General features: G+C 49.9%; 1 protein-coding gene across 1 annotated transcript in view; it reads left to right on the plus strand.

The window, feature by feature from the left end:
* The window catches only part of ITGA11 (integrin subunit alpha 11), a 95,568-nt gene extending 81,524 nt beyond the window's left edge, over nt 1-14,044 (plus strand). The window contains exons 21-30 of the mRNA XM_068993477.1: nt 732-830; nt 2,600-2,676; nt 4,747-4,836; nt 5,640-5,730; nt 7,219-7,332; nt 7,523-7,609; nt 9,409-9,519; nt 9,615-9,710; nt 13,220-13,333; nt 13,973-14,044. Coding sequence (XP_068849578.1) covers nt 732-830; nt 2,600-2,676; nt 4,747-4,836; nt 5,640-5,730; nt 7,219-7,332; nt 7,523-7,609; nt 9,409-9,519; nt 9,615-9,710; nt 13,220-13,333; nt 13,973-14,044 — 951 coding nt within the window. The remainder of the gene's footprint in view (nt 1-731; nt 831-2,599; nt 2,677-4,746; nt 4,837-5,639; nt 5,731-7,218; nt 7,333-7,522; nt 7,610-9,408; nt 9,520-9,614; nt 9,711-13,219; nt 13,334-13,972) is intronic.
* The last annotated feature ends 13,871 nt before the right edge of the window (nt 14,045-27,915 follow it).

Below are 27,915 nucleotides of genomic sequence, written 5' to 3' on the forward strand. Positions count from 1 at the left end.
TTAGGTTATTTCGGGGAAATAGAGCCCCAAACCTGCATCCATCTCTTCCTGCTGCCGTAGCCCAGGCTGTCCAAGACCAATCCCATGCCTGTTCATAACCCTCACGGGAAGGAATCATGGTGCTTTGTTTCTTTGACACAAAGGGACTTTGGAAACGTGTCCTGTGAAGGGCCATGTCCACACACACACACACACATGTACACGTACACATGGCATATAGTATGTGAGTAGGGCTGGCCTGCAGCCTCGCTCCTTCACCAGCACCACCGTCCATCCCCAGCCCAGGAGGTGCTCACAGCGGAAGCACCCCCTCCTTCCTCTCCCAACCCCTACCATCCAACAAGGGGACCTCAAGTGGAAGAAGCTACTTTCTGGTGGTCTGAATTGGTTACCTCCCATCTCTGGGGCTCACGGACCCCACTTGTAAGCTGGATGGTAAGTCCTGCCTCCAGGCTTGATCCAAAGGGAGTGACACAGCACGTACATGAGTGCCTGCCCGTTTTCTTCACAACCGGGCACTGCTGGAGCCAGGCCTTACTGCCCTGCACCAGCTCCTGCCGTGCTCTCTGCACCCAGAACCATGCCACACCCGCGTCTCCAGGGGCTCTGTGCCTGCAGCCTCTGCTGCAGCCTCAGCCTGGGCCGGTGGGGGCTGGGGGCAGGGGTGGCCCCCAGACCTGGGTCTCAGACCCCACCTAACTGCTGCCCATGATGCCCCCACCTTCCCCCAGGATGACTCAGATGGCAGCATCGAGTGTGTGAATGAGGAGAAGAGGCTCCACAAGAAAGTCTGCAACGTCAGCTACCCTTTCTTCCGGGCCAAGGCCAAGGTGGCGGCTGGGGCGTGGTGTGGGGGGGCCGGGGCGGGTCAGGCTGGGGCGCGGTGTGGGGGGCCCGGGGCGGGTCAGGCTGGGGCGCGGTGTGGGGGGCCCGGGGAGGGTCAGGCTGGGGCCGTGTGCCCGGGGCGGGTCAGGGAGGCACGGGGGAGCAAGAGAAGTAGAAGCGAACAGAGGGGCAGACTGGGGAGGGACGGAGAGGCCTGAGGGTGGCTTTCAAATTAAGGTTGTTTTATTCTCCAGTGAAATGACATTTGAATGACCTAATTACCCAGCCACCCCCAGGGCTGACAACACACGCCCTGACAGCGTGGACCCTCACCTCAGGGAATCCTGCCACTCCCGCCCCCCACTCCCCCACCTCCTCTTGGCCAGTTAGCCCTCTGTACTGGATCCTAGCATGTTTTTACTTTTTAAAAAAATTTTTTGGCCTCACCGCGAGTCATGTGGGATCTTAGTTCCCTAACCAGGGATTGAACCCACGGCCTCTGCATTGGAAGCGTGGAGCCTCAACTGCTGAACCACCAGGGACATCCCCCTCACATGTTTTTAAAATGTCCAGCCTCTGTCTCCCCAGCTCTGCCTGGGGAGAGATGGGGAGGAAAATGAATGTTTTTTGAGCGGGTACCATGTGCTTAAAAGCACATGTGAGAAGAGTGTAGAGTTGGGAAAAGCAACTTCCTGGGAAAGGGAGGTAGGCTCCAGACTGTGGGAGCATTTTCCCATCCCCTGGGCAGCAGGCAGCCCCTGAAGTTTCCAGAGTAAGGGAACACCTAACTGAGGCCACGCTGCTTGTAAAGTGAAAATCAGACAGAGGGGAGCCTGAGGCAAAGCTAGCTGGAGAGCCCAGTGTGTCCTCAGCAGCAGAGTCTGCAAGGCTGGGGGATGGGGAGGGGGATTAGGGCTCCTTATAAAAGGACTTCTCTGGGCTATGCAGGTCAAGAGTGTAGTGTTTGAGGTGAGGCACTGACACACTCAGGAGCTCGTGAAGACCCAGGGGGAGCAGCACCCAGCCCAAGCTTCCCCATCCCACCCGTGGCCACTTAGGGAGAAAGGTCCCTGCCACCAAGGTCTCCTTGAGAAAACCAACGAGAGTCAGACCTAGGAAGAGCACCAGGGTTCTGTGCAAAGCCCAGTATAACCACCAGGCAGGCCAGAAGGTAACAAGAGGCTCACAGGGCACCGTCAGGGGACCTAGGCCCTACTCCTGGGGGAAGGCCGAAGGCAGCACGGGAACCGGGGCCATCGGAGCGGTGGGAAGGCCTCTGGACAAGGAGACAGATGTGTGACTAGCCTGCTGAGTAGCCTGGGACAGACTCCACGCTTCTCCCCCTGTTCACACGCAAGAATAGGGCGTGCATGTGGGCGGTCTTACCACTCACTTCTGGCCGCACCTCCCATGGTGCATGGTGCTGGCCATCTCCCCTTCCTGCCATCAACTCACCCACTCGAAATTTCTGCAGGAAGAGTCTGAAGTTGGACTTGCTGCCTTCTAGTGGCCGGTAGTTAAAAACAAAAAGGGAGGTGGCAAAGGGCTGGCTCCACAGCCAAGAAGCCCCATCTCAGGAGCTGTTGACCTTGGCTGCGTCCCCTCCACAGCCCCCAAGCGCAGCTCACATTACTCCAGCACTTGGTCCTCCCTCCCGCAGTCCATTCCCTGCCAGCAGGGTCCACTGAGAGGGCAGGGGCTGGGAGGGTGGGCCAGGCCTGCTGCAGGCAAGCAGTTCCCAGCCATACCAGCTCCAGCGACTCTTTCTTTGCAGGTGGCTTTCCGTCTGGATTTCGAGTTCAGCAAATCCATCTTCCTGCACCACCTGGAGATCCAGCTCACAGCGGGCAGGTCAGGGCTGGCCCACTCCTTTTCCCTCCCCACTTGCAACTCCCAGACCCTGTTCTGCCACTAGGAACTGCCTCTCCCCACACTGAATCCCCCATTCCTCACTGCCCCAGCCTGGGAGGGCCCCAGGTTAGTCCCCAAGTGCTGGCGAGCGTGCTGCACTGCCACTGTTCTTCAGCTTGGATAGAAATAATAATACCCTTACGTTTATATAACAGTTACTTAAAAGCCTACAGTTGTGAAGCACTGGGCACATATTATCTCATTCAGTCTTTACAGCAGCCTCTTAAGACAAGCAAAGCAGGATTTATTCCCATCCCACCTCCCAGGTAAGAAAAAGCTCAGAGAGGTTGAGTGAATTTCCCATCAACACACAGCATGTAAATAGCACAACTCGAAGCTAAACACTAGATTTCCTACTCCTCCCATCCAAGCACTAACCAGGCTCAGCCCTGCTTAGCTTCTGAGAAGGGACAGATGGGGTGCATGCAGGGTGGTGTGGACACCCTGCACAGATTTCCTCCTCTTTATCCAGTGCTCTTTCTGCCCTGGCCCCTTCTCTCCCCTTGGAAAGTTCCCGTTTTTAAAGACCTTCTCTTAATTCCTTGTGGATCTGTCTGTCTGTCTGTCTCGCAGGCTTCCCTGAGGCAGTTTGCATGAGGTTGACACCATGAATCACCCACGTCAGTAATAAACACACAAAGGCAGGAAGGGATTCTAGCTTTATAAGGCTTTATAAACCCTCCTGAGAACTTCTCCACACTGGAAATAAATCCAGCAGCACCAACATTCGAGCACACACACAAGTCAGCAGTCACGAAGTGCTGGTGATCCACACACCAGCGTGTGCTTCGTGTAGTTAGCCAGTCTGTGCACTTGGGTGGAATGCTCACCTGCCATGAGGTGAAGATGTGTTGATATCTTGAGGCCTCCCTCTAGGAAAAGAGCCCCTTCTCACAAGTAATCAACACCCTTGCCTGCAGTGTTCTTGGCAGTGTGGCTGCTGGTGGGCGCTTGTGAGTTGGGGGTGTGTGTGTGTCAGACTCTCTTTTCTAACTAAGCACCTCTCTGGGGTAAAGCTTCCAAAGGAAATCCAGCTTCATGTACCTAATGAGCAGAATTGTATCTCTTTATGTCTAAAATGATCTGCCCCGGTGGTTGGTGGTGCTCAGAAATAAAGGGAAGCATGTTTGACAAAGCTCTAATGCCTCCCTGGTCTTCTCAAGGCAGCACACAGACCCTCAGCCACCCCATGGGAGCTGCCCGACCTGTACCTCAGAAAGGTCAATTCAAGAGTCAGTAAATGCTCTCAGTTCAGTTCAGTCACTCAGTCGTGTACGACTCTTTGCAACCCCATGAATCGCAGCACACCAGGCCTCCCTGTCCATCACCAGCTCCCGGAGCCCACCCAAACCCATGTCCATTGAGTCGGTGATGCCATCCAACCATCTCATCCTCTGTCATCCCCTTCTCCTCCTGCCCTCAATCTTTCCCATCATCAGGGTCTTTTCCAATGAGTCAGCTCTTCGCATCATGTGGCCAAAGGATTGGAGTTTGAGCTTCAACATCAGTCCTTCCAATGAACACCCAAGACTGATCTCCTTTAGGATGGACTAGTTGGATCTCCTTGTAGTCCAAGGGACTCTCAAGAGTCTTGAATTAATTCCTCATGCTCCTCTCCTCCCCTGGGCAGAGCCTTACTCTACAAGCATAATCCCCACCCCTGGGGCCCCCAGCACAGGACTTGCCCGGTTGACAGATGAGAGGGGGCACAGGCTGCTGTGAGCAGGCTGGCATGGTCCTCCCAGCCTCCAGCCCAGATGTGCTGTGCCCAGAGAGAAGGCAGGGAAAGCTGAGGTCCAGGTCCCCCGCCTCCCCGGCTTTTTCCCTCCTGGGAGACAGCGCCCTGCCCCCAGCTGGCCTCTCTGGAGCCACAGCCCTAGGCTAGCCAGGAGGCTCCTTCTCAGCCCGGCTTGGATCCCTCCAGCCGCCCTGAGGCAGTCGGGGTGTGGGGGCTAAGTGGAGGGAGGGCTGCCCCTTTGTGACCACAGGGGTGGCTGGCTGTCCTTGCAGTGACAGCGATGAGGAGGAGAGCACCAAGGAAGACAACACGGCCCTTCTGCGCTTCCACCTCAAGTACGAGGCTGACGTCCTCTTCACCAGGTGGGCCGGGGCCCCGGGGCGCCTGTGCTGAGGTACTCAGAGATGCAGCCAGGTGTTATCCCTAAGAGTGCAGCGCCCCGTCCATGAAGGGGAGGCGGCATCCTCTAGAGGAGGAGGAGGCACAGACCTGGTCCCCAGGGAGCTCGCTGCAGGGGGCACCCTGAAGGCTGGGGCCACAGGCAGTGTCCACCCAGGAGAGGCTGCAAGTGGGGACCTGCTCTGCAGAGAAGTCAAAACAGTAGCAGAACTTGCTAAAAAGTCCGTCTGCATTTCATTACCACCTCGCACGGGCAATTCCAAACAGCATCAGTGAGAAAATGCTCCTCCCCCAGGACAGACTGCTCCCACCACCCCCTCCCTCAGTCTGCTCCTGGCCTCCAGTCTGCCCCCAACCCCACCTCCAAGAGCTCCCAGGTAGGTGGAGAAGCCAGGAAGTAACAGCAAACAGAAAGCTCTGCCCCTCGTTCAGCAAACACTAGAGGCTGGAATGGTGCACAGTGGGCAAGTTGGTGATCGAAAGAGGCCATGCCCCTGGGCAGGAGGCAAGGACTGGGATGGCAGAGAACTGGCCCTTCTGATTCATGCCCATCCCACACACCAGCAGACATTGCTAATTGATCTCAGTGCTTATTCCTGCTGAGCCTCAGAAGCCTTCCCAACACAGCCCTCCCAATGGACACAAGAGGAAACCTGTTTGCTGTGGTCTGGGGGAGATGGGAACATGCCCACACCTTCTTTCATTCGTTTATCCATCTGGCCAACACAGACTGAGCTCACGGCATCCCTGTCCTCCGTCCCTGCAGGAGCAGCAGCCTGAGCCACTACGAGGTCAAGTCCAACAGCTCCCTGGAGAGATACCATGGCACTGGGCCTCCCTTCCACTGCGTTTTCAAGGTTAGGCTGGAGGGCAGCCAGGCAGACAGCGAAAGACGGGAGCTGAGAGCCCCCATTTGGGAGGGAAGCAATCTGAAAGCATTGCCAGTGCCTAGATTTCAGCCTCAACCCTGCCACCCCTTCACTGTGTGACTTTAGGCAAGTCCCTCCCCATCTCTGAGCCTCTCAGTCCTCATCTGGAAAAGTACAGGGCTGGACTGGGAGGATGTCTCAGTGAAGATTAGGTGTATCTGCTTATAATTTTTTAAATATGAAAAAACAGTGTTATATATAATGCCCTGGGGTTTATTCTCTCCCATAAAAAAGAAGTCCAGAGTTGACAACTTTACAAAGTCCTCTGGGACTGAGTCTCCTTGTATCCGTTCCACCATCCTCAACATGTGATTATCAACCTCTCAACTTCACCTCATAGTCCAAGGTGGGTGCAGCTCCCGTCATCACATCCTAATTCCAGGAAGAAGGAAGGGGAGAAGAGTGCGCAAGACCCCTCCCTGAGGAACCGCTTTGGCACTGCCTCACACCTCCAATTACCTCTCACAGTCCAGAACAGTGTGATTCAGCTATATGGGAGGCTCGGAAATGTGCCTTTTTGCCTTGGTTTCTGTCACTAAGGAAGAAGGGAGAAGGAAAATTAGGAGGCATTCAAGAGTCTCTGCCCCATGATCTCCCCAGCCCTGAATTGTTAGGCAGGAGTCAGGAGCAGGCAAACAGCTAGAAACACACAGATGCCTCGATGGCACGTCCAAGAGAGGTTTAATAATCTGCCCGAGGCCACACAGCTCAACTGTGGCAGCAGCCCTGGGTTACATGTTCAGCCTTTCTGATTACAAAACCCTGCTTGTAATCACTGTGGCTCTGACATTGAATGGGATGATGAGATAGTTGGATGGCATCACTGACTCAATGGACATGAGTCTGAGTAAATTCCAGAAACTGGTGATGGACAGGGAGGCCTGGCATGCTACATACAGTCCATGGTGTCACAAAAAGTCAGACACGACGAGCAACTGAACTGAACTGAACTGAACTGAACTGGCGCTGAATGCATTGCAGCTAGAATGTGCACCGATGCACACTATTTACATCCCGTATCAGGATTAATCATTACATCCGTTAATGATTCTCTCTCATAATAAAGGAGTTACTGTCACCATCTCCACCCAGACCTCTGTCCAGGGTGACACCCAGCACCGTAGCCAAACGAGGGTGAAAAGGGGAAGTAACCCTTGCTCCCAGCCTCACAGCCCCCCAGTGGCGGTCCTCAGCCTCCAGGAGCCCGTCCCTTTCAGCTTTCGTGAGGTTTCCTTCCTGCAGCCCCCAGTCAGTCTCTGGAAGAGCTTTAGAGCATCCACAGTGAAAGGGCCAGGGAGCTTGAAGGAACTTGTTTCTCAGGCCTGGCTGGGGTCGGGGGCTCACCCCCCGTGGACCTTGTCCCCCACCACCCAACTGCTGCTGGATGTACTGACACCTCCCCATCTCGGGCCACAGATCCAAAACTTGGGCTTGTTTCCCATCCACGGGGTGACGATGAAGATCACCATTCCCATAGCCACCAGGGGTGGCAACCGGCTACTGCTGCTGAGGGACTTCCTCACTGACCAGGTACCCATGCCCCGGGGGCCGGTGCGGGGAGGGGACAAGCAGACCGCTAGGTGTGCCCTCAAGTCCCCAGACCCCAGCTCCTTCTCCTGGGCCCAGGGCCAGCTGGGCCTTCCCTGGGGAAGAGAGGACTGTTGGGGCTGCTGGGTCTGCCAGGGCTGGTGTGAGGCTGGCTGCCTGTTTCCTCGTGCAGGTGAACACATCCTGTAACATCTGGGGGAACAGCACGGAGTACCGGCATGCCCCAACGGAGGAGGACTTGAGTCGGGCCCTGCAGCTGGTGAGCGTCCCCACGCCGGGAGCCCCGGGATGAGAGGGCCTGCCTGAGCTCCTCCTCCAGTAGTTTGTCCACAGGAGCTTATGGAGCCTCTCTAAGTCCCAGCCTCAAACCAAGAGGAAACAGAAAAGATACTCCGTATCCTTAGTGCTCACATCTCACTGGAGACACGGGGTTGAGTGTAAAGAAGCCAGGGATGGAGGCTGGGAGACGTGTTGAGTGAGGGGCAGAGGAGCGCACAAGCTTGAGTAAGAGGAGCAGGGGGGCTTCCCTAGTGGTCCAGTGGCTAAGACTCTGCATTCCAAATGCAGGGGGCCCAGATTCGATCCCTGAGCAGGGAACTAGATCGCACATGCCACAGCTGAAAAGATCCTCCATGCTGCAACACCCCCATGTGCCGTAACTCAGACCCAGTGCAACCAAATTAAAAAAAAAAAAAAAAGTGGAACAGAGATCATGGACTTGCCCCTGTGCCTTAAAGGGCTAGTAGGGTATGGACAAGCAGAGGGATGAGGAGGGAGCCAAGATGGGACAGCATAACGGGCCAGACCCCACGGGGCTTGTATTGGAAACACTGATCGTATCAGCTGGGGCCTCCCTGTCCGCAGAGATAGAAGGCTGTGCTCAGTAGCTCAGTTGTGTCTGACTGTTTGTGACCCCGTGGACTGTAGCCCGCCAAGCTCCTCTGTCCACAGAATTTTCCAGACAAGGATACTAGAGCGGGTTGTCATTTCCTTCTGTAAGGGATCTTCCTGACCCAGGGATCAAACCCTCGACTCTTGCAGCTTGTGCATTGGCAGGCGGATTCTTAACCTTCAGTGCCGTCTGGGAAGCCTGGAACGGAAGCCAATGTCAACGCCCAGGGTCCTCCCAGGACACCTGCTAGGGTCCAGGTGTCTGTTCCCAGGGCCAACTCTGCCCTGCACACCAATTTCTGAGCATGCTTTCATGATGCCTTACCCAAATAAAAATCTTCGCTGTTTTCATTTGATTTCCCCAAACAAAGTGTCTTTGGAGTGTAGTGCACTGTACTGAAGACAGACGTGGGTGGGCTGAGGTGGCTGCAAGAGAGCCACACAAATGAGTTTAACCTAATAAGTCCTAATTATTTGATGATTTGTTTGGGTTTTCTATTAGGATAGTGTCATCTGCAAGTAATAATAGTTTTAGTTTTACCATTCAATCCTTTTAAATTGCTTTTCTTATTCCTCTGGCTAGGAGCTCCAGGGCAATGCTAAACAGAAATGATGACCATCTTGTCTTGATTCTGCTTTTAAAGGAATTATTTTTAGTTTTTCATTGTGAAATGTAATCCTTGATGTAGTTTGTTTTTTTTTTTAATAAGCACCCTTATTCAGATTCAGGAAGTTCCCTGGTAGTTTTTTATCACAAACAGAAGTTGGATTTCATAAAATGTTTAAAGTTAAAGCATCTTAAAGTTTAAGCATAAGTGCTTAAATTTACTGCATCTGTGAAAGTAATGTATCACTTTCCCTTTAATGTGTTTGTAGGGGGATGACATTTATAGGCTCTCTAATGCTGACCTAAAGTTCCGTTCCTGGAATACATCCAGCAATGCACAACTTCAAATGGAGCGTCGGATATATTAACACTACCCTTACCTCGTCCTCCAGCCAGCCTCAGCAGCCCCAGCCCCTGTGTCCTCTACCCCTTACCTCCTTCCTTGTCCCCTGTCCCCGTCCTCCTTCCCCAGGAGCAAAACCCCACTTGGTCAAGATGGGCAGCTGAGCCATCTCTCTGGGGGCCAAGGCCCTGCTCACCCAGAGACCCTTCTCTTTCAGAATCACAGCAACTCTGATGTAGTCTCCATCAACTGCAACGTGAGGCTGGCCCCCAACCAGGAAATCAGTTTCCATCTTCTGGGGAACCTGTGGTTGAGGTCCTTAAAAGCAGTAAGTAGAGCTCCAGAGCCAGGCTGGAGGAGATGGGGGCTAGGGATTCTCTCCAGGGGAGGGGCCAGCTCCTGACAAGGCCTCTGATTACACAGCTCAAGTACAAGCTGATGAGAATCACGGTCCACGCCGCCTTGCAGAGGCAGTTCCACAGCCCTTTCATCTTCCGCGAGGAGGATCCCAGCCGCCAGGTGAGCACCCGGAACCCTGCAGACCTGGGCTCATGCTTGGGGAAGGGTCATCCCTTCACTTAAAGTTTCCCTACTCCCCCTGCAGGAGAGAGATGGACAGGCCTGCCTCAGTCGGTACAAGATCAGTGGAGAAGGGAAATAGAGACAAACAGGCCATTGGGACTAAAGTAGGAAGAGGGGACCAGAAATAGGCATTCCTCACCCTATACCTGGGGGGTGGGAAGCACCGAGCTCTGTACCTCCACAGCTCCCCGGAGGCAGAGGAAGGAGGGACACCCGCGTGTTTGACACTAGAGGAAGCAGAAGTGCTGTCCAGGCTGCCTGACTCCTGCCTCGGGGCAGCAAGACTGGGTCTTGGCAAACTGGTAGCCTAGAATGGCCAGCCAGTCCTCCCCTCCTCATCCATCCACACCTCAGATCTAATAAATGAAGGCGGTTGCAAACTGAAATTGTGAAGACCAAGGGATGGGAGCAGTCTCTGTATTGGGACTCTTTTTTAATTGAGTAAAGCCAGGTTGTTATAGGTCAGACTGGCTTGAATCAGGGTCCGGGAAAGGAGCGAAGATCCAGGCGGCGCTCCTGGGAAAATGAGAAATTGGGTCTTGAAATGAAGGTGGGTGCTCTGGAAGGAGCTGCGCATCTCAGGCGTGGGACTCTGCTGCCCTCCACTGGCCACATCCCTGAACTGTGGTCTGGGCTCCAGGTGAGCCCAGTGAACCCCCAGCCCCATCCCAGGAGATGCCGGAGAGGAAAATACGCCAGGTCAGGAAGCCAGACCTTACCCAGTCACCGTCGATCCCAAACAGTGGCGGTGTGGCAGGCCGAGAGGGAGCAGGCGCAGAAGCCCAGGAGCAGCACTCAGGCAAACACTCGGGAGCAGTTTTGCTTGCTCCTCCAGCGTTTCGTCAGGTCTTCCTGCTGTTTCTCAGCCCCCACCGCAGATAGATGAGGCCAACAAACTGTGGGCACAGTCTGAGCGTGAGCGCAGGTCAGAGCAGGGCATGTCCAGGAAGGCTTTCTGGAGACAGCGCACTTGATCTGAATCTCGGGAGACATGCGGGAATTTCCCAGGTGATCAAGTGAGAAGCGTGGTGCAGACACCACACACATGACGACCTCACTCTCCACACCAGTTCATTCGTCATTTACTAGTTTGTGATTTCTCCTTCCACTCCCACCCCTCACCCCCCGAAACCCCTCTTATACTCTCTGGATGCCTCACTTCTCTTAGAAACCCAGTCACCCCACACTTAAGCCCCTGGTGGCTTGGCTCTGTGCAAGGTGCCAGCCTTCAAGGATGGAAAAAGCTAGACGGGACCTGCTGTTGGTGGAGCCCTGACTATATGCCATGTTCCCTGATCACCCCTCATGGCTCTGAGGGACGTCCCCACTGCCACTTTCCAGATATGGAAACGGAGGCTGTATAAGGCAGGGCAGAAGGGGAGCAGGCTTTCCTATTGAACAGTCCGTGGCCAAGCCGGGCTCTGCTGCCATGCTGGCGAGGGGCGAGGGGTGCATTCATTCAGGCTTTCAGCGAGGTGACTGAGCTCCTGCTCTGGGGAGGCCCTGTTCCACACACTGAGGATAGAGCAGCAAGCAAAACAGACAAGCCCCTGCTCTCCCTGGAGCTGACCCTCTGGACTGGGGTGGGGGAAGAGGCAGTGAACATAAGTTCAATGCCAGTGGTGATAAGCTCTGCCCAGAAAAACGCAGACGCACAACGGTGGTGAGGAGGAGGTGCTGTTTTGTACAGTAAGCCCGGGGGAGCCACTGCTGTAAAGGGACAGAGACCGGCAGGAGCACAGTGGTGTCTCATGGCGGAGCCCTGCCAGCAAAGGAGCAGAGGTGAGAGTCCCAGCAGCAGGCGCAGTGCTGGGCGTGCTGGCGGCCAGGTGGCGGAGTCGACAGCAAGGGGCAGAGCAGGAGATGAGGCTGCAGAGATTAAAAGGCCTAGAGGGCGCAGGACCATGCAGGCCAGGACAAGACTCTAATTTTCTCTTTGAGTGAAATGGGAAACCTGGGGAACCCAGCAGAGCAGACATCCCCTGCCTCTGGCTGCCAGGAACAGGCTGAGGGATGAGATCAGAAGTTTGTGTGAGGACCTGCTAAAGGCCCAGGTGGGCCGCGTGGACCGACGGATGTGAGTCAGGAGCGCAGTGGAAGGTCTTCCCTGCTGGCCTGTAGTTAAGAACCCAAGCTCCTAATGCACAGGGCCCACGTTTGACCCCTGATCAGGGAACTAAGATCCCATAGGCTGTGTGGTGGTGGTGGTTTAGTTGCTAAGTCACATCCAACTCTTGCGATCCCATGGGCTATAGCCTGTGTGGCGTGGCCTAAAAACAAAAGCAAACAAAAATAGTTTTAAAAAGAAGAGCTCCGTGGAGAGTCCAGGTAGAAGGTAGAAACGTGAACGCATCAGCTGGCATAAAGATGGGCACGGCCCCCCCCAGAATCATGTTAGGGCTCCCATGGCCCTGGGCACTTTTGCTTTCAGGGCTTTTTTCCAAAAACAGGAAAAAAAATTATTATTTTATGACTCAGTCTGTATAAAGACAAATAAAACCCAGGCAAGATTATAATCGTCTTTTGATTCCAACTTAAAAGGAAATTAGAACATTTCTGTGGGCCCCTAAAAGCACTGTGAGTTAGTCACTCAGTCGTGTCCAACTCTTTGTGACCCCATGGACTGAAGCTCGCCAGGCTCCTTTGTCCATGGAATTCTCCAGGCAGGAACTGAACCCAGGTCTCCTGCACTGCAGGCAGATTCTTTACTGTCTGAGCCTTCAGAAGCACTGTGGGTCCTTAGCACTGCGCCCACCGCACCCACTTCATAAGGCAGCTCTGAGGGAGAGTCACGGAGTGACTGGAGATAAAGAGGTCCACGGAGAGGGAGATGGGCTGATCTGGGAGACTGGAATTGACATATATATACTGCTGATCCTATGTATAAAATAGATAACTGACGAGGATCTATGGTCTAGCACAAGAGGCTCTACCCAATGCTCTGTGCTGAAGGAAATCCAAAAAAGAGGGGATCTATGTACACACAGAGCTGATTCACCGTGCTGTAGAGCAGAAACTAACACAGACCGAAAGCAACTACACTCCAATAAAAATTAATTTTAAAAAGATGTCCAAGGACAGAGCCATGGGATACACCAACATTTAGGAAGCAGCAGCAATCAAAGCAAAAAACAGTAGCCCATGTAGGAGGAGGAGGATCCGGCCAGAGAGAAGTGGCCCAAAGGCAAAAGCAGAATGTGTCTCAAAGAGAAGGTGGGATCGCCTGGTCACTTAAGTCAGGGGCCCACCGCGCTGCGGCGGGGAGCTCTGAGGCCGCTCAGCAGGCTGTGTGCCGCCCACCCCTGCAGCGTCTTCCTGGGGAAGGGGACGCAGCTCTCCCACCAGCTGCCAGCTGTCTCCTGCCCTCCTGCCCTGCCCCAGGCTGCCGCCCGCCCGGGGCCCCAGGACAGTAGTGCTGTTGACATGGCCCCACCCCTCCCTTGCAGATCACGTTTGAGATCTCCAAGCAAGAAGACTCGCAGATCCCCATCTGGATCATCGTGGGCAGCACCCTGGGGGGCCTCCTGCTGCTGGCCCTGCTGGTCCTGGCGCTCTGGAAGGTGAGGGCCCCGCAGCGGGGGTGGGGCAGCACCCTGGCTGTCCCGGCCTGGGGACCCAGCCTCTGAGCTGTGTGGCCAGTGCCCACATCCTCCCCGCCCAGCCTCCTCCCCAGAACTCGCGGGCTCCTCAACACAGCAGGCAGATGGGCCACCAGAGGGCGCTCAACCTGTGGCTCCAGCCCTTTTGTGGGTCCCCTTCTGGGTCCCCAATGAAAGCTAGCCTTCCTCTGATCAGAAAAAAAGTAAGCACACACAAACACAGAATTTCTCCAATTTAATGTCAGGCTGTTAAGAAATCCTTTAGAAGCCTTTCTCTGCCCCTGAGCCCCGATCTCAACCTCCTCCTATTCGAGATAAGGTGAGAGGGGGCCCGGAGAGCGGTAGTGACTCAGGCAGCGCCAAACAGCGCAACTGCTTGCCTCTGGACATAGGCTCCATCCGCTTGGTTCCCGCCTCCGTGTCACTAATGAAGAGGCCGCTTGTGCAGCCTGGCAGTTGGTGGGGGTACTCAGTGTGAGCAGCAGAGGCATTCAGGGAACGCTTCTGAGGAAAGCAGCCTCAGGAGGGTGAGTGGAGGGAGGGGAGACAGGCCTTGCCCACCTGCCCATCCCTGACATTTCTCCCTTTGCCTCCCCACAGCTCGGCTTCTTTAAAAGTGCCAAGCGCAGGAGGGAGCCCGGCCTGGACCCCACCCCCAAAGTGCTGGAGTGAAGCTCCTGAGGAGGCTGTGAGTGGATGGGGGCCGGCATGCGGGCCCAGGCAGTGTGTAGGCCCGGGGCCCACCGAGCTGGGGCGGAGAGGATGCCAGCTCACTTTGCACTTGACCTCATCTCCTGAAAGACTGAGTCTGCTCCCTCTGAAAGGAACTCGAGTCAGTTTTCAGAGGGACTGTCCTACTGGGAGCCGCAGCACCTCCAACACAGATCCCTAGGGACTTAAAGGGACCCCCCCCCCAAGGTACACCCCAAAGTCACCCCCAGGCTGTGCAGAGGCATCGCCACCCCCACCACTAAGGTGCTAGGAAGTCGTCATCACCCCATCCTCAGAAGAAACCCGGAGAGGAGACTCCAAATGCAAACACACTCTGCCTTCTCCGGACCTGTAGCTGCAGGGGAACCCGGTGGGACAGCGGGTCTGTATCCTGCGCTGTCCCCCCATCCCTGCGCTGCCCACAGCTCCCGAGTCACCTCACCCCTTCCTAGCCGGAGATAGGCCCCTGGAGTGCCCCCTGAGTGAGGGCCCCAGTGGTGACAGCTGCTGACCAGGATGAAGACAGACTCTGGGAGGCAGAGACTGTGATGAACAGGCAGCTGGGACCTAGGAGAACAGAGAGGGGGTGCGGGTGGGCTCTTGCCCAGCCCCCACCTGCGTTCACCTGACTGACGCCCACACCCCCTCCCACGGTGCTCACAGCAGCCCCCGGGCCTGCAGCTGCCGCCCCTCCTGCTGCTTTTGTTGTTCCTGGGCGCCTGGCGGAAGCCTGCGGATGATGCAGGCGCCAGGGCTCCATGTTCTCACTCCACCTTCCCCACAGCCTGTCCTGATGCAATGGCTGCAGGCCGGGGGCAGGGGTGGGGGGCCGCCCCTGCATGACCCCCTCCCTACACACACACACACACAGCCTCCCTGCACACACACACACACACACACCCCCTCCCTGCATCACCCCCTCCCTACACACACACACACACACACACACACACACACACACACACACACCCTCCCTGCATCACCCCCTCCCTACACACACACACACACACAGCCTCCCTGCACACACACACACACACACACACACACCCTCCCTGCATCACCCCCTCCCTATACACACACACACACACACACACACACACACACACACCCTCCCTGCATCACCCCCTCCCTACACACACACACACACACAGCCTCCCTGCACACACACACACACACACACACACCCTCCCTGCATCACCCCCTCCCTATACACACACACACACACACACACACACACACACACACACCCTCCCTGCATCACCCCCTCCCTATACACACACACACACACACACACACACACACACACACACACCCTCCCTGCATCACCCCCTCCCTACACACACACACACACACAGCCTCCCTGCACACACACACACACACACACACACACCCTCCCTGCATCACCCCCTCCCTATACACACACACACACACACACACACACCCTCCCTGCATCACCCCCTCCCTACACACACACACACACACAGCCTCCCTGCATCACCCCCTCCCTACACACACACACACACACAGCCTCCCTGCACACACACACACACACCCTCCCTATACACACACACACACACACACACACACACACCCTCCCTATACACACACACACACAGCCTCCCTGCACACACACACACACCCCCTCCCTGCATGACCCCCTCCCTACACACACACACACACACACACCCTCCCTGCACACACACACACACACCCCCTCCCTATACACACACACACACACAGCCTCCCTGCACACACACACACACACCCCCTCCCTACACACACACACACACACCCTCCCTATACACACACACACACACACACACCCTCCCTACACACACACACACACACCCTCCCTATACACACACACACACACACACACCCTCCCTGCATCACCCCCTCCCTATACACACACACACACACACCCTCCCTGCACACACACACACACACACACACACCCTCCCTGCATCACCCCCTCCCTACACACACACACACACACCCTCCCTATACACACACACACACACACACACACCCTCCCTGCATCACCCCCTCCCTATACACACACACACACACACACCCTCCCTATACACACACACACACACACACACCCTCCCTGCATCACCCCCTCCCTACACACACACACACACACACCCTCCCTATACACACACACACACAGACACACACACCCTCCCTATACACACACACACACACACACACACACACTCCCTGCATCACCCCCTCCCTACACACACACACACACACACCCTCCCTACACACACACACACACACACACACACACACACACCCTCCCTGCATCACCCCCTCCCTACATACACACCCTCCATGCATCACCCCCTCCCTCTACACACACACACACACACACACACACACACTCCCTGCATCACCTCCTCCCTACACACACACACACACACACACACACTCCCTGCATCACCTCCTCCCTACACACACACACACCCCACCACCAACCCCACCTCCAATCCCTCCATTCTGCTCACCCATCACCCATGCCTGGGAGAAGGGCTGGACCAGTGCTGAGGGGTTCTCCATGGAACCTACTGGATAAAGCCGGTGCAGGGACCTTCGGAGCCTGTGCAACCTTGGTGGCAAATATCTGATCGGCCAGCCCCTGGGACAAGTGGACCCACCAATGATGGGGTCCCGAGGACAAGAGGCACGCCTGGTGCCCAGCCGAATAATTTATGCCTTGACCTGGTTTTGAGGTAGGAATGAAAGGGGATCCATCAAAGGCATCTGTCCCCTGACACACAGTACGACCTTTACTGTCGTAAATATTTTTAAGAAAAATTTAAAAATACAGTGTTTAAAAACAACCAAGAGGCTGCCATCCTTTTGTGGGCAGATCATGTCCTAGTGAGTCGGGCTCTGACGACAGGAGGCGGATGAGGGGCTCCCTGTCAGGAAGGGGTGTGTCTACCTCTTGCTCCCTATAGCATCCCTGCCAGGGCCACCTGGTCTGGGTGGACAGCTCAGTGATGGGGTCCTCCCTCCCTCCCACGCCCACTGTTCCTTCTCTAGCCAGTGTAGATGGGTGAAACCACGTATCCCTGTAGCTTCTACCCCTTCATTCCCTCTCTTTTCTCCCAGGTTTCTCTAGGCTGACATCTCAGTGCCGATTTTCAGACCCTGACTTCCCGTTTCTTCACCTTGCTATTCTCATGCCGCTGGAATCCCAAGAAACCAGAACCTCAGAAATTATTTGGTCCCTTTCCCCCATAGAGGAGGACACTCAGAACCAGAGAAATTAAGAGCGAGCCCCTGGTTCCACAGCAAATTCCAGACTGATTTCAGGACTGCTGTCCCTCAAGCCACACTGTCATTCTCACCCGGCCTTAGAAGGGTTTGACCTGAAGAAGTAGAAGGAATTGGTATGCTGTCACTTCTGCTTCGTCACGGGAATAGTTTTTTCTCAAATGGTGAAACCAAAATCAGAAGGTAGCATCTAAAAATCACATTTCATTTGAGTCATCACCCTCATAAGTGGAGTATGACCCTACACCCAAACGTGCATTGTTTGATCTGGTAGCAAGTCTTCTGTAGCACACCGTCAACCGAGAATGCTTTCATACGAAACCTTTTAGAAACTGGCATTCACATGCAAAAAATCACACCACAGGCCACACAATGCATCTATAGGTGAGATGCATTCCAGAAGTCACTGAATTGCAAGCCCTGGACTCAGAGGCCATCTTTGTCTCTGGGATGTCACAGTCCCTCCATGCCCTCCGCTACCTGAGGCAAAGAACAACTAAAGGGTCAAAAGACAGAAAAAGTGAGGGGCGTGTCTGGATCTTCAGGGCCTTCAGCCCTCACACTGCCGCTCTCGTCTCCTCTGGCTTAGCAGTCCTCTCTTTCTGAAATTATTTGCTGTGGGGTATAAGTATCTTAAGGCACGACTGGCCTTAAGAGTGCTGGTGGGACAAGCAGAAAAGATATACTTTACAGGGAGCAAAGCCTCATGCTAGAGCAGTGTTTCTCAAGCCCGACTGCACAATAGAATCACCTGAGAGCTTTAAATGCTGCCTGTGCAAAGGGCCCACCCATGGGGGTCAGATTTAGTCAGCTGGGAGAGGGGCCAGGGCGTCGTGTGTGTCTGAGTTCCCCCAGTGACTCCAATGTGCCCGTGAACATATAGGCTAGAAAACAAGAAATAAGAGGTTAACATGCACAAGTGACCTTCCATGCTGCATACAGGGAACTGTACCATCATGGTAATGCTGTTCAAGTTTACTTGGCTCCAGCCTGCAGTTTGAAAGACTTTCTCATCCCAGCAAGTCTCCAGAGTGTAATTTGCTACAGGAGACCACTAGGGTCCTGAGAGCCCCACAGGGCCTCTTGGAGGAGCTGGGGGCACATTTGTCAATGTCTGAGGGTGAGGAGATGAATAGCAGTCTCTGAAGCATTTTTGGCATGGTAGCAAGCAGTCCAAAATGCAACTGCAAATCAACATGAAAATTCATATTACGGTTCATTTGGGGAGTTATTAGCAATGCTCTATCTGGTAGTTAAGAGTAATTATTTATGGTGAAACTAAGGGTTGAACTCAAGAGTGTTAACATGATGCATAACCAGCTTTAAAAGGGTTTAGTCTTTTAAAAGCATTATCAGCCCATCTGACCTCATGGTATTGAAGCTGTTCTATAGCACGCAAGTGCACAGGCAGAAAACACGCCTGGGGCGAGGTCTGACTCTGCACACTGGATTGCCAACTACAGGTGGTTTTAGAATTCGCTCTTCACATTGACAGTTCAGTTCAGTCACTCAGTCGTGTCCGACTCCTTGCGACCCCATGAATCGCAGCACGCCAGGCCTCCCTGTCCATCACCAACTCCCGGAGTTCACCCAAACCCACGTCCATTGAGTCAGTGATGCCATCCAGCCATCTCATCCTCTGTCGTCCCCTTCTCCTCCTGCCCCCAATCCCTCCCAGCATCAGAGTCTTTCCCAATGAGTCAACTCTTCGCATGAGGTGGCCAAAGTCCTGGAGTTTCAGCTTCAGCATCATTCCTTCCAAAGAACACCCAGGACTGATCTCCTTTAGAATGGACTGGTTGAATCTCCTTGCAGTCCATGGGACTCTCAAGAGTTTTCTCCAACACTACAGTTCAAAAGCATCAATTCTTCAGCACTCAGCATTATTTACAGTCCAACTGTCACATCCACACATGACTACTGGAAAAACCATAGCCTTGACTAGACGGACCTTTGTTGGCAAAGTAATATCTCTGCTTTTGAGTATGCTATCTAGGTTGGTCATAACTTTCCTTCCAAGGAGTAAGCGTCTTTTAATTTCATGGCTGCAGTCACCATCTGCAGTGATTTTGGAGCCCAAAAAAATAAAGTCTGACACTGTTTCTACTGTTTCCCCATCTGTTTCCCATGAAGTGATGGGACCGGATGCCATGATCTTTGTTTTCTGAATGTTGAGCTTTAAGCCAACTTTTTCACTCTCCTCTTTCACTTTCATCAAGAGGCTTTTTAGTTCCTCTTCACTTTCTGCCATAAGGATAGTGGTCAGGGCTTCTTCAATTCTAGACTCACCTCTAGTGGAAGGAAAGGACCTCCAACCAAGTTATGAACTTGAGATGTGCACGATGTCCTGGGGGGACTCCCTGTTGATTCTGACATGGTTAGACCCCATGCAGGAAGGGCAAGAAAATCCGGGAGCTCAGGGCCAGCCCTTGGGTAGCTCTGAGAGCAGCCTCAGGCCCTTGTGCCTTGACTGGTGTTCTGCGGGGACGTGGACCTCAAGTATGCTGTCCCTCAGTTTTGGCTAGCTAAGACAGGAGAAATCCAGGTAAGAATGTGCCTTCTTTCTGGCATCAGATGGTATGGGCATGCAAGCTTGGAGGGCAAGGTGTGCCTCTTAAAGGTGAGTATCAATCCAGAGCCAAGCTTCTGCAAGTAGGGTCCCAGAGCCACCTGCATCAGAACTACAGCCAACATTCTACCCGACCTCAAGATCCAATTCTTGTGAGGTCATTTTAAGCACATTAAATTTATAGAACCATAAGATACTGGTCTTCTCCAGACTTCAATGTCAGTTTTTGGCATCATGGCCTTTTTTACCTGCCCTTGAGCCTATCAAAGTGGCAGTAGTCATTGGTAAAAACCCTCAAGGAGCGTCCTTCCAGTAAGCCAGTGGAGTTTCTGGATTTTCCTTTTGTTAAGGAAGTTGGTATTTCTTAAAAAGATGGGTGTCAGGTGAAGGGGGCAAGGTGCTAGCATAAACACGAAAGAGAGGGAGGAGAATTAACTTTTCTGGGAAATATGAGCTTCCAGGAGACCTAAAGTCTTCAGGTCTTCAAAAGACCAGCTGCTCTCGCCACCAATGTTCAACAGCCCTTAGCATCCGTATTCTCCCAAAGTAAGACATTAGACTTTTGGCTTTAAGCCCCAAGACGCCAGGCAGCCTGTAATTGAAACAGCTGGCTTAATCATGCTTCTTTTCTGGCACAATGACTCACTGCAACCACACCTCACCCCAAACATGAAGTGGCTGGTTTCTCCACCACATTCACCTTGGGTGATTGACTTAATACAGCCATTAGCAGTGAATGGTCCTGTCTTCACCACACTGGACTTTGTATTCACCTTCAACTAATGTCACATTGCCCTTTATTCTGCACTACTTATCATTAAAGAAAAAAAAAAGACCCAAGTTATCCTTATATTACTATCATTGTCAACTAAATCCCTCTCAAAGGACAGCAAGCTTAATCGACCACATTGAATCTGCAGTGCTTTTGTGTCGCTGTCTGTTTCACTAGCTTTGACATCGTGCTAAAGTAGGACAGCGTGTTCCAAACAGAAACTGAAACCAGAACAGAGGAGCTTTGCTGGTGTGGGGAGGGTGAGAAGCCTGGCACTTGGCCTCTGAAACTGTTCAAGAAGATATAGGCTAAAATGTACCTAGCAAACACATGAGGCTCAAAGCAGGGTATGAGCAGAAAAATGTTTTTAAAGAAGCTGGGGGCATCATTACTTAAGGACTCATCCTTACTCAACAGCTGCGCACTTTCTTCATTCCTATCTCCCCGGCACTATACTAAAAATGATGATGGTAAAGTTTTCTGAAATGTTTTCAGAAGGTGGCCCAAGCCAGAATTCATAAGTAACATCATAAACTTTTAAAATTAAAATTTGTTGCCAGATTAAAAAAATTAAAATTTGAGGAAAAATAGGAAATCAGATTTCAAATAGGGGCATCTAGCTGGACAAAAAGATTATCACAGGCCAAGACCATAGTCCTTATTGTCCATAAGGTCCATATGGCCCATTTAAGGACCATAGTCCTTGTATGTGGTATAGAACATCGCTATACGTCCTATACCTATAACATCCCTAATACAGTGCGGACACACAGTAGATGCTGGATAAGCCCGAATTTCTGAGAGTTTTTTCCCATTGGTTAAGGCCAGAGCAAACCCCAGTCCTGCTCTCCGGATGAACTGAGCACACCAGATTTACCAAGCACAGGCAAATTAGAACAAATGGTTTTGTCTAAGCTTAACAAAAAGCCAAGATTTTGTGAGCCACCTGAAGTTTTTATCTCATACTGGAGTTTTCTAGATCAAGTACCTGATGAAATATATTCCTGCCAGCAGTTTCTTTTATCTGGGCACCTGTTACTTTAATACAGCAGACATTACTTGAAACACAGAGGGGAAAAAAAAGAGAGGCTTTAGAATTTGATTTCTGCGTCCGGTCGGTACTGCTGCCCAGCAAAGATCTGGCAGACCCTCAGGTGAGCTTCTCTGGTCCTGGTGTGTCAGTCTTACAGTGAATGAGCACCGGTCAGTGGGTCAAGAAGCTCCAAGCCTACCCAGGCTCTGACACCTGGTCCTTGCGAGACCTTGGATGAACAACTCACTTCTTTGTGAGCCTGTATCTTCAACTGTAAAGTGACAGAGTTGCCCTAAATGGTTTTTCAGACAGCTATAAAGGGACACCCTAAATCAAAATGTGAAAGCAAACAGTTGCAGAAAATGTGCTCTCATATCACCCTTTACTATTCTTCTGGTAATCCCAATGACTATATTAGGTAAAAGAAACAAATATGAGGTATGAATACTGGAAATGAGAAGGCAAAATTATCATTTACTTGTAAATTATGATTAGCATACCCAGGACATCCAAATGAAGCAACTGAAATAAATGTTTAAAAAGGGAAATCCATTAAAATGTCTATATCGAAACATTAACATTTACAAGTATATACAAAGGAAGAAAGGCTCCTATCTACATCATAAACAAAAAAACTAACAATATTTTCAAGACCTTCTAAAAATAAACTGCTAAAAAATTTTCTGGCTTGGGGACTTCCTTAGTGGTTCCACTGGTTAAGAACCCACCTTGCAATGCAAGGGACGTGGATCAATCCCTGGTGGGTTGATCCCAAATGCCAAAGAGCAACTAGGCTGGTGTGTGAAAACTAGCATTTGAGTGCCCTGACTTCTGAAGCCCACGCACTCTGGAGCACGCACACAACTAGGAAATCCATGTGCCACAGCGAAAAATCCTGCATGCCACAACAAAGATCGCTCAAGCCGCAACCGAGAGCTGACCGCCAAATTAAAAAACCTTCTCTGGTTAGAGAAAAAAAAAGACAAATGAAGAAACATCAGCCCCACGAAGATTACTTAACATTTACCAGGCACCTCAGTTTTAGGCACTACATTAAGAATATTAATTCTCCCATTTGCTCACTACAACTTAGATGATATTATTGTCCCAATGTAGAGAAACTGAGGCCAACATCGAAAAGCAACTTGCCTGAGGTCACAGAGCCCAGACAATACTCCTCAGGGTCCCACCCACCACACTGCCAGGGCAACACAGTAGAACAGAGAAGCCAAAAACAGATCCAATTACTTTATGGGCATTTGAATTTTTGATTCAAATCAGTGGAAAATAAAACAGCTCTTGGCTAGCTGGATCCTTAATCAAAATAAATTCCAGGTAGATAAAAAGATTTAAACCGAAGAACAAGAGGAGAGGAGGAGGGGAGGGGAGGGGGGGGGAGAGAGAGACGTGGGAGGGAAAAGCACTAGGAGAGAACATGGGTAAAAAAAGATGAATGAGCTTGGGATGGAGAAGACTCTGCAAGCAAGATACAAAACTCAGAACATGTAAAAACTACTATACTTAAAAACAAACTACAAGCTGTGACGTATGAGGGAAAACTTCCAATTTCTAACACACAGCAAGAAAAAGACCACAGCCCAAAAGCAAACAAATTTAAAAGGTCAGTAAATATATGTCAACCTCATTCATAATAACGGAACTCAAATCAAAACCATGAAATAATATTTTCCATTTCCATCACTTAGCAAAAGCTGAACGATGAGATAACGTCTGATGTCAATAAGGATGTAGGGAGATGGAAGGCAACTGGCTCACCTGTCAGGATTTTTAACACTCAGTTACTAAACCAGAAGTTCCAGAGCTAGAAATGAGTTTGTTCTATGAAAAAACAGTACACAAGGATGTTCACTGACTGAAATAGTATTCAGAATATCAATGAACTGAAAACCTAAAAATCCAACAGGAAGGCCTGGTTAAATAAATTTTAAGTTCATACATAGAATTAAATGCTATAAATTTGTTCTTTTAAAAAATCTATACATACCAAAATGAAAAAATGTCTTAAGATATACTCAATGAAAATGACAAAATGCAGAATAGTGTAGGAAAGTTAAAAGTCCATTTACATTTTTAAAAGCAGGAGAAAAAAACACATATATACACACAGAAAAATTCTGGGAAGCTACTCAAAAAACTAGTGAGTATCCTCTGAAGAGTCCAAATGCGAGGCAAAGAAAGATGAAATTTTTTTCTTTTTACTATTTGAATTTTTCTTAACTATCTGAATTTTTCCCCCATGTACAACTTTCACAACTTTTAAAAAAATGAATTTGACAAAATATCATCTCAACACTGAACAATAAAGACACACACTTCAAGGCAGTTTTTTTCAAACATTTACTGAACACAAACACCATTTTTTTCTTTTTACACAGCAATATTGTTAGTTTCAAATTAGCTGGGCTATTAAGACTATCAATTACTACGAAATTAAAAATGATTCTACATGTCAAACTCAAATAGAAAATGCCATGCAATATATAAATCACTAACAGACCTCCGGTGCAGTCAGCAAGTTTACTATGTTTATTAAAGTCACGTAAATGGTTTGACAAAAGTGCACAATAGGATGACATCACTGGTTTGTTATGAATCACAGTGAATTACTGGAATACAACAGCGTAATTCTTCTATGTGGAGGACTGCAGGATGAGGTGAGTGTTACAAAAGATAGGCTCTTTCACCATGTTAAGCCAGTCAGATTTTACTCCTCAGCTATGGACGTCTGAAAAGACTGGTTAGCAAAGCTAAGATTTTTCTCCCTCATCTTTTCTTCTCTACCAATTACTAAGCAACAACAAAAAAGGCCATGCACAAATTCTACAACACCTGATAAAAAACAGATACAAAACCTTGTTCATCACTTGGCAAAGCTTGTTATCTTCGCTCCTTCATTTTTTTGATTAGGCCACTCAACACGTGACTTACCCCTAAATGAAAAGCTGTTAAAAATTTAGCGAGTCTCACCCCTGCACACACATCAAGATACACTCCTCGTAACCATCAAGTCAGTGTTCCTTCCCTACACATTAACACAAACGAACACACCACAAACCTAGGACTAGACATTTACTTTACAGTTTTAAAAATTAATGTATCTATCGCCACTATCCACGTGGTATTTATTTCAGATCCCACATTTGGAGAAGATACTGTACTACCCAGCCCATCTGAAGATTTGGGCAAATCTGCCAGCAATGTATGAGAAAGCCCGGCAATGTGCCACACACATTAGGAGCTCTCTACCTTCCAGAGAGGGTATCCAGAGCAGGGCTGTGCATTTTCAGAGCAGGAGTAAACACACAGCTTAAAATCTTATGGACTAATAACTTTTCATAGAACAAAAGGCAGAGTTTTGTTTTAACCCATTTTAATGTTACAGTATAATCAGTGAGGAAAATGGAATAGTCATCGGTACACTGACACATCTGGCTAGCCTGAAAGGAATACTCAAGGTTTTTACAGAAAACCTACCTTAAAAGCAAGTCCTTTATACTTTTATCCATCTCCTCTCTAGTCCAATCACTGGCTGCTTCTAAAGCCAGCAGAGGAACCCAAGGCCCACTAGCTCACTCCTCACCCTGCCTCTTTCCCCGAGAAAGAACTGTTTCTGCTCGAATAACCAAAAGCAACCTTATTCCTAAAGCAGCTGCCTCAGCTGAGGTGGAGACTGGTGACAGGCTGTTGTTCCCTTGGGATCTAATTTTCAAAACCACTTGCCAAATGCAGAATTGATACTTAGGCAGCTGCTGACCCCCAATCACATTTTACTTCAAACAGTGCTAGCAGACCTAAGTTTCTCATAATTACCAAGTTACTAATCAACTATCAGTGTAATGAAATAAAACCCTTCCCAGAAATAAACAAGACCAAAGCTTGCTTTTTCATTGGCTGGTTGAAGTTCACACAGCAAAAAACCTTGTGGACTGTGGCCTGTGAGAAAGCAATCCAGGGTAGACGGAAAACAATGTTGTTTCAGAGCTCTTAGGCCAAAAATTTCCCCTTTATCAGTCTAAGGATGGATTTGTTGGCCCATTCCTTGAATTATACAGTTACCTAAATTCAAGAGATCGATTTTACCAATGCTTAAGTGCAAAACCCACCCAGGTTTCACATGGTTTGCCCAGGCATTCATCCACCTGGGTCTCTAATTCAAGTTTATATGACAATTATTAAGCAATAAGTTTTGATTGAATTTGTAATTTATCAAGGAAGATTTATAATCTAAAACACAATTCTACCAATAAACACAAAATGACAAAAGTGGCTAAAAAAACAGCAATAGCCCAGAGTTCTCAGAGAAGCTGAGACACAGAACTATCACCTTTCTTCCCTATTTATTTCCCTTTAAAAAAAGAAACTTAAGTTTGGGAAGGGTTTTGCTAAACACATTTTAAAATAATTCTATCAAAAACAAATTTAAAAAAAAAAAACAGGCATGTAGATCACTTGTTTCAAGAATGGTTTTATACAGGTGTTTCACAATACATATTTGGATTTGTTTTACAAGACAGAATTAGATCCTTAGCAATATAGTGAACAATGTACTGCTATAGAATAGTTTAAAAAAAAATCTGTTACCATTAGCAAAATTCATCATCTATCCCACTGTCTTCAAAGTCAACTTTGTCAGCATCTCAATCAGCAGTTTTACTCTCCCCAGCATTCGGTCCCCCCTTCTCAAAACACTGAGTACCATTATATTTTGTTGTCTGAATATGTACAGATAATCATTATTCTCATTTAATAAGTACGTAATACCTAAAATAGTTCTCATCCTGGGTAGCCAAAGGGATGAAATGTTTTATAAAACATGCAACATTATCTGATATTTTAAGTTCTGATGTTTAAAAATCATATGCATTAATAATGGAACCAAGTAAATACCAAGTATCACAGCTATTCCTCAGACTGTCAAGTAAGCAGGCCTTGAAGTCTGAAAAATACAGGGTCTGATCAGAGCTGCGAAAAAGGTGTGATTCACCCACCTGGAGGATGGGCCTTTTCTCTTTCAGGCCATGAGAGTTGCCAAGAGCAAGGTACACTAGCTCCTTGATTCACACCAGGAAGATCAAGGCCAGTAATTTTCAAATTAGGGATCAAATACCTCCCCTTAGACCATCTTAAAAACCTTTCTTGTAAAATTCCCAGGTCAGGAAAACAGAAGTAGATTACTATGGCAGAATTCACCATCAAAACATTCCTAACTGAAGCAAGGAGACACGCAAAGCATAACTACAGCAACAGTAAAAGTACCCTGCATTCTTGGGGGAATAGGTTTTAAAGTCCCCCATCCATTCCCTCCCATCCTTCAGAGTATCTCATTTCATGGGGTATCTCTATTTTATTTAAGGCCCTAGGTGCTGATTTTGGCTTGGTCACTCTCTTTTATACTGATCCAGCTGCAACCTTTTTCTTAGACTTCACAAAGCAATATCTATACATAAAATGTTAACTGAAATCTTGTTGTTAAATTTTATATTTGATGTTGCTACACCATTATAATGCTTTTCATTAAAGAAAAAAAGCTGCAGGTCTTCACTTACAGTACCATGCACTATGAGTAGCTAAGGCATTCATTTGGCACTAGAGAAAAAAATACAGATATAGCTAATTTTACTTATCATTTTTAACATTGAAAGAAATAGGTATGTACCCTTGAATTTCTGTGATGCTTAAAGATAATCACAGAATATTCTTTTAGTCTGACAGTCAAAATGTTGCCATTAAAACAAAACCAAAACCATAAAGACCTCTGTAAAACCTGTCGGAATAAGTTATTTTCTGGTTTCAAAATTTGCTGCCCTCAGAGAAATAACTTTCAAAATGGCAATGAGAATTATTTTCATCATCAAAAACATTGAGTCAATACCACTCTAGTGATTTTTCTACTTCTTATCACAGACTAAATGAAGAAAGTGAAAAAAATATCCCAGTTCCTTTTTACCTGTCATAAAAACCTTAGGGAGGCACAAATAATGCCCTCTGGAAAAGGAGTTTTCAATTTGAAAAGATACCACACAAGAAGAGAGGGAGAAGGGGACAAAAACAGAATGCATAACTAATCTGACAACTTGTTTCATAGGAGAAAACACAGCAATCATAATTTTTACATGTCTGTGAGCTGAATCAAATGTTGACTGCTGGAA

The sequence above is a fragment of the Capricornis sumatraensis genome, chromosome 2 (assembly GCF_032405125.1).
Source record: "Capricornis sumatraensis isolate serow.1 chromosome 2, serow.2, whole genome shotgun sequence".
Taxonomy (NCBI): Eukaryota; Metazoa; Chordata; class Mammalia; order Artiodactyla; family Bovidae; genus Capricornis; species Capricornis sumatraensis.